General features: G+C 51.9%; 1 protein-coding gene across 1 annotated transcript in view; it reads left to right on the forward strand.

Annotated features, from left to right (window-relative positions):
* Positions 1-7,500, forward strand: part of LOC311103029 (putative carboxypeptidase X1) — a gene marked incomplete at its 5' end in the record, with an annotated part of 148,803 nt that overhangs the window by 123,848 nt on the left and 17,455 nt on the right. The window contains 6 exons of the mRNA XM_084144519.1: positions 725-834; positions 1,359-1,498; positions 3,375-3,459; positions 4,137-4,290; positions 6,512-6,606; positions 7,250-7,373. Of these exons, the coding sequence (XP_084000645.1) occupies positions 725-834; positions 1,359-1,498; positions 3,375-3,459; positions 4,137-4,290; positions 6,512-6,606; positions 7,250-7,373 (708 nt within the window). The remainder of the gene's footprint in view (positions 1-724; positions 835-1,358; positions 1,499-3,374; positions 3,460-4,136; positions 4,291-6,511; positions 6,607-7,249; positions 7,374-7,500) is intronic.

Here is a 7,500-nt window from a genome sequence, read left to right on the forward strand (position 1 = left end):
ACACACACACACACACACACACACACACACACACACACACACACACACACACACACACACACACACACACACACGCACACACACACACACACACACACAGACAGACAGACAGACAGACAGACAGACAGACAGACACACACAGACACACACACACACACACACACACACACACACACACACACACACACACACACACACACACTACAAGGGGAGGGGGCTGTGAGTTCCTCTACACTTCCAGAGAACTGACCCAGGAGAATTAGACATATTTCAGATCCTGAGGGGAACGTAAGGAGCTAATGCACTCAACTTCTGCCAGCGCTGCAACTTCATTTCTACATTAGCTCTGACAGCCAGGGGTTTCTCACTCAAAACATACATTACTTTCTCCTGCTACCGTTGAACATGACTGCCTTCTCCCTAACCCTGCAACAGACACACAGAGGTGCTTGGAGATAGTGGGTGCATTCCAGATATTCTGTGCAGGATCTGTGCAGATAATAGGATTGTTTGTGGTTCCTGAGATGTTAAACACGTCTCCAGTTAAAGATCTGATTATCTGCACGGGCTCTGTGTGTTTGGAACGCAGTCCTGATCCAGCCTGGTCCCAGGTCTGTTTGTGCTACCGTGGCAACTCCCTGTCATGCCATACATGACAAGGAGTGGCACAAACAGACCTGGGACCAGGCTTTCCCTGATCCACCATGTGTTTTAACTTCTCCAGACTGTCCTCCACTGGGTCTGAAGTCACTGAGGGTTGATGACAGCCAGTTCCAGGCTTCATCCTACCTGCGGATGGGCCTTGGCCCTCATAGGGCAAGGCTCAATATACAGGTGGGTCTATAGCGTAGATATTACCATACTATAGCGTAGATATTACCATACTATAGCGTAGATATTACCATACTATAGCGTAGATATTACCATACTATAGCGTAGATATTACCATACTATAGCGTAGATATTACCATACTATAGCGTAGATATTACCATACTATAGCGTAGATATTACCATACTATAGCGTAGATATTACCATACTATAGCGTAGATATTACCATACTATAGCGTAGATATTACCATACTATAGCGTATATATTACCATACTATAGCGTAGATATTACCATACTATAGCGTAGATATTACCATACTATAGCCACCAAGTACTTGTTGTTATGCCCCCCTGTGATCTGCTTCGTCAAATACAATGCTAACTTTACCGGTAGTTTTATTGCAGAATGTTTCCTGAATAACTCCTTTAGCTGTGTGTGTGTGTGTGTGTGTGTGTGTGTGTGTGTGTGTGTGTGTGTGTGTGTGTGTGTGTGTGTGTGTGTGTGTGTGTGTGTGTGTGTGAGTCCAGTCAGGTATCGAGGACGGAGACCTGTACGACGGCGCGTGGTGTGCTAAGTATGAGGACCAGAACCAGTGGCTGCAGGTGGATGCTCTGCGCCCCACGCTGTTCACAGGAGTCATCCTGCAGGGACGTAACTCCATCTGGAGGTAGGGCAGGCCGGGTGCTGGGAGGGGGGACCGGCCGCGTGCTGGGAGGGGGGACCGGCCGCGTGCTGGGAGGGGGGACCGGCCGCGTGCTGGGAGGGGGGACCGGCCGCGTGCTGGGAGGTAGGGCAGGCCGCGTGCTGGGAGGGGGGACCGGCCGCGTGCTGGGAGGGGGGACCGGCCGCGTGCTGGGAGGTAGGGCAGGCCGCGTGCTGGGAGGGGGGACCGGCCGGGTGCTGGGAGGGGGGACCGGCCGCGTGCTGGGAGGGGGGACCGGCCGCGTGCTGGGAGGGGGGACCGGCCGCGTGCTGGGAGGTAGGGCAGGCCGCGTGCTGGGAGGGGGGACCGGCCGCGTGCTGGGAGGGGGGACCGGCCGCGTGCTGGGAGGGGGGACCTGCCGCGTGCTGGGAGGGGGGACCGGCCGCGTGCTGGGAGGGGGGACCGGCCGCGTGCTGGGAGGGGGGACCGGCCGCGTGCTGGGAGGGGGACCGGCCGGGTGCTGGGAGGGGGGACCGGCCGCGTGCTGGGAGGGGGGACCGGCCGCGTGCTGGGAGGGGGGACCGGCCGCGTGCTGGGAGGGGGGACCGGCCGGGTGCTGGGAGGGGGGACCGGCCGCGTGCTGGGAGGGGGGACCGGCCGCGTGCTGGGAGGGGGGACCGGCCGCGTGCTGGGAGGTAGGGCAGGCCGCGTGCTGGGAGGGGGGACCGGCCGGGTGCTGGGAGGGGGGACCGGCCGCGTGCTGGGAGGGGGGACCGGCCGCGTGCTGGGAGGGGGGACCGGCCGCGTGCTGGGAGGGGGGACCGGCCGCGTGCTGGGAGGGGGGACCGGCCGCGTGCTGGGAGGTAGGGCAGGCCGCGTGCTGGGAGGGGGGACCGGCCGCGTGCTGGGAGGGGGGACCGGCCGCGTGCTGGGAGGGGGGACCGGCCGCGTGCTGGGAGGGGGGACCGGCCGCGTGCTGGGAGGGGGGACCGGCCGCGTGCTGGGAGGGGGGACCGGCCGCGTGCTGGGAGGGGGACCGGCCGGGTGCTGGGAGGGGGGACCGGCCGCGTGCTGGGAGGGGGGACCGGCCGCGTGCTGGGAGGGGGGACCGGCCGCGTGCTGGGAGGGGGGACCGGCCGCGTGCTGGGAGGGGGGACCGGCCGCGTGCTGGGAGGTAGGGCAGGCCGCGTGCTGGGAGGGGGGACCGGCCGCGTGCTGGGAGGGGGGACCGGCCGCGTGCTGGGAGGGGGGACCGGCCGCGTGCTGGGAGGGGGGACCGGCCGCGTGCTGGGAGGGGGGACCGGCCGCGTGCTGGGAGGTAGGGCAGGCCGCGTGCTGGGAGGGGGGACCGGCCGCGTGCTGGGAGGGGGGACCGGCCGCGTGCTGGGAGGGGGGACCGGCCGCGTGCTGGGAGGGGGGACCGGCCGCGTGCTGGGAGGGGGGACCGGCCGCGTGCTGGGAGGGGGGACCGGCCGCGTGCTGGGAGGGGGGACCGGGAGAAGAAGGGGGCGTAGCCTACACATAGACTCATAGTCGTGACAGGGATCGCTTCATCTACAGACGACCAGGTTAAAAAGGCCAGAATATTTATTAGGGTTGGGCGGTATCCAGAGATATACTGTATATATATTAATTTTCTTTACGGTATTGAAAATCATACAGTGAGTATGTCTAAATACCCCGGTATACAGTATATACGGTATTTATGTATTTTCCCCCATATTCTATTTGATCTAGCTTCATAATAATTCAAGTCTGTTAAGTTATTTATTGACAATGTGTAAACATTAATAAAACATCAACAGAACCTTTACCATACGTTTACTATACATTTATTACACAGTAATAAGAATTTACTAAGCATTAATGTGTTGTGTAATCCTTTTTAATGTCTCTGTAGCTGGGACTGGGTTGAAACCTACAAAGTGCAGCTGAGTAACGACTCAGAGACCTGGAAGACCTGCATGAACGGATCAGAGGAGGCGGTGAGCCATTCAGGAGGGCGTGCTGATGTTGAAAATACTGTCAAGGAAGATGCTTAGTCAGCCCATTTGAGGAATATAAAATATTGTTCACTTTCCAAAAGTTGTTCTGTAGAAAAAAAAGAGGAGGCGGTGATGAATGGAATGAAATGGATTCTAGCGTGAAGTGTTGGTGTGTGTGTGTGTGTGTGTGTGTGTGTGGGTGTGGGTGTGGGTGTGGGTGTGTGGGTGTGTGTGGGTGTGTGTGTGGGTGTGGGTGTGTGGGTGTGTGTGGGTGTGTGTGGGTGTGTGTGTGTGTAGATCAGGGGTTATTCAAATCCATGCCTGGGGGGGTGGGGCCAGAGTACCACTGGTTTTCTCTCTGTTCACCCTCATGGTGTCCCAGGACTAAATCAGTCCCTGATTAAAAGGTCAAAATGAAAATCAGCCGTGGAACTGGTTTGGAGGTCCTAACTAGATCAATCAGCATGTGGTCCAGAAGCCCAATGCCAAAGTCAATCCATTTGAGGAATAGACACAGGAGTTCATTGACTAAACGATTGAAGGGTAGGACTTCCAAATCACTCTTACGCCTTTATTTAATGGCACCTCCCATGTTTAAAACAAGGAAAACAAGTTCAAAGGTCAAACGTGTGTTGTTTTCCGTGGATTAAAGGTGAAACTTGTGTTCTGTTCTGTAGGTGTTTATTGGATCCCAAAATGAACCCGAGACACCCTATCTGGCCCTGTTCCCTCAGCCCGCGGTGGCTCGTTGGATCCGCATCAACCCCCAGACCTGGTACTGGAATGGGACCATCTGTCTCAGAGCAGAGGTACTGGGATGCCCCCTCCCAGGTGTGTTGTAAAGGAACTATTTACAGGTGCATTCAGAGACGTGGGTAGTGGGTTCGATCCCCAGGACCACCCATACGTAAAAAAATGATGCACGCATGACTGTAAGTGGCTTTGGATAAAAGCGTCTGCTAAATGGCATATTGTTATGTATTTAGTTCAGCCTACTTTAGTGTCATGTAAATGCATCTAAATAAAGAAACCTCAATGTCCTGAATGCTCCGAATATAATGGCTATAGGGGAATGTATACAGCGCCTTCGGGAAGTATTCAGACCGCTTGACTTTTTCCACATTTTGTTACGTTATTCTAAAATGGATTAAAACATGTTTTTTCTCAGCTACACACAATACCCCATAATTACAAAGCGAAAACAGGTTTTTTGACATTTTTGCAAATCTATAAAAAATAACTAACAGAAATACCTTATTTACAGTATTCAGACCCTTTGCTATGAGACTCAAAATTGAGCTCAGGTGCATCCTGTTTCCATTGATCATCCTTGAGATGTTTCTACAACTTGATTGGAGTCCACCTATGGTCAATTCAATTGATTGGACATGATTTGGAAAGGCACACACCTGTCTATATAAGGTCCCACAGTTGACAGTGCATGTCAGAGCAAAAACCAAGCCATGAGGTCGAAGGAATTGTCCGTAGAGCTCCAAGACAGGATTGTGTCGAGGCACAGATCTGGGGAAGGGTACCAAAAATTTTCTGCAGCATTGAAGGTCCCCAAGAACACAGTGGCCTCCAGCATTCTTAAATGGAAGAAGTTTGGAACCACCAAGACTCTTCCTAGAGCTGGCCGCCCGGCCAAACTGAGCCATCAGGAGAGAAGGGCCTTGGTCAGGGAGGTGACCAAGAACCCAATGATCACTCTGACAGAGCTCCAGTGTTCCTCTGTGGAGATGGGAGAACCTTCCAGAAGGACAACCATCTCTGTAGCACGCCACCAATCAGGTCTTTATGGTAGAGTGGCCAGACGGAAGCCACTCCTCAGTAAAAGGCACATGACAGCCCGCTTGGAGTTTGCCAAAAGGCACCTAAAGACTCTCAGACCATGAGAAACAAGATTCTCTGGTCTGATGAAACCAAGATTGAACTCTTTGGCCTGAATGCCAAGCGTCACGTCTGGAGGAAACCTGGCACCATCCCTACAGTGAAGCATAGTGGTGGCAGCATCATGCTGTGGGGATGTTTTTCAGCGGCAGGGACTGGGAGACTCCCCATCTAACCTGACAGAGCTTGAGAGGATCTGCAGAGAAGAAATGGGAGAAACTCCCCAAATACAGGTGTGCCAAGCTTGTAGCGTCATACCCAAGAAGACTCGAGGCTGTAATCGCTGCCAAAGGTGCTTCAACAAAGTAAAGGGTCTGAATACTTATGTAAATATGATATTTCAGTTTGTTATTTTTAATAAATGAGCAAAATTGTCTAAAAACCTGTTTTTGCTTAGTCATTATGGGGTATTGTGTGTAGATTGATGAGGAAAAAAACAATTTAATCCATTTTAGAATAAGGCTGTAACCTACCAAAATGTGGAAAAAGTCAAGGGGTCTGAATACTTTCCGAAGGCACTGTATCTATTCAATGCAGTAATGTTAGAGCAAGCATACTACACTTTGTAGATGGGTATACTACAAAGCAGAATCAATGAGTTAGTCAGTTAACTTTGATAAACAACCAGAAATAACAATTGATTTTCCGGTTAATAAGAAAGCTAAACTTAGATATGCGTTTTTGGTTATTGAGTCGATTAGGCCACGCCCATTTCAAGCTTATCTTTCACCCAAAAAAAATTACAATTTTTTTTTTATTTCAGAATATTTAGGCAAGTTAGCTGGCTAACTCATTAAACCTGCTTTGTAGGATACCCATCCAGGAAGTGGATTCTGATAGGCTTAGGCCCCTGGTAAAACAACTACTGCCATGGTATCAACAACCTATTTAAACCAGTGTGTCGTCACTACAGGTTGACCTTGTAAAGTAGAATGTTACAGGGTTGGGGTCAATTCCAGTTCAATTACAGTCAATTCAGAAAGTAAACCGAATCCGAAATCCAATTCCAAGTATTGAAGAGAATTGGAATTGAAATTGGAATTTCAGTGTACTTCCTGAATTGACTGGAATTGAAATGGAGTTGATCCCAACCCTGGCATGTTATCTTGATCCTGGTCAGGGACACACAGAGATCTTATAAACCCCGCCTGCATTCTCTTAGATCCAGACAACGTTTGGCAACACCTCTCTGAGAAACGGTCTGGTTCTAAAGATGACCTGGACTTCAGACACCACAACTACAAGGAGATGAGGAAGGTGAGTTCACGTACACACACACACACACACACACACACACACACACACACACACACACACACACACACACACACACCTGTCCTACCTGTAACTGTCCTCTGTATGTATCCAATATCTCTTTATTTAAAATACTTATTTTGTGCTTATCCAATAAAAACACATCCTTTTACTATCCAATAAGCCCCACCGCTGATGTGTGTCTGTTGCCTTCTCTGCCGCTGATGTGTGTCTGTTGCCTTCTCTGCCGCTGATGTGTGTCTGTTGCCTTCTCTGCCGCTGATGTGTGTCTGTTGCCTTCTCTGCCGTTGATGTGTGTCTGTTGCCTTCTCTGCCGTTGATGTGTGTCTGTTGCCTTCTCTGCCGCTGATGTGTGTCTGTTGCCTTCTCTGCCGTTGATGTGTGTCTGTTGCCTTCTCTGCCGTTGATGTGTGTCTGTTGCCTTCTCTGCCGCTGATGTGTGTCTGTTGCCTTCTCTGCAGTCTGTTGCCTTCTCTGCCGTTGATGTGTGTCTGTTGCCTTCTCTGCCGCTGATGTGTGTCTGTTGCCTTCTCTGCCGCTGATGTGTGTCTGTTGCCTTCTCTGCCGCCGATGTGTGTCTGTTGCCTTCTCTGCCGCTGATGTGTGTCTGTTGCCTTCTCTGCAGCTGATGAAGGCTGTGCATGAGGAATGCCCTCGTGTCACTCGTATCTACACCATTGGAAAGAGCTACACCGGACTGAAGCTCTACGTCATGGAGATCTCTGACAACCCTGGAAAACATGAACTGGGTAAGACAGAACTTTGTCCTCAATGGCATTCTATTTCCTATATATTTCATAAACAGCTCTGGGAACAGGGGTTTCATAAACAGCTCTGGGAACAGGGGTTTCATAAACAGCTCTGGGAACAGGGTTT

The sequence above is a fragment of the Coregonus lavaretus genome (assembly GCF_964263955.1).
Source record: "Coregonus lavaretus genome assembly, chromosome: 27".
NCBI lineage: Eukaryota > Metazoa > Chordata > Actinopteri > Salmoniformes > Salmonidae > Coregonus > Coregonus lavaretus.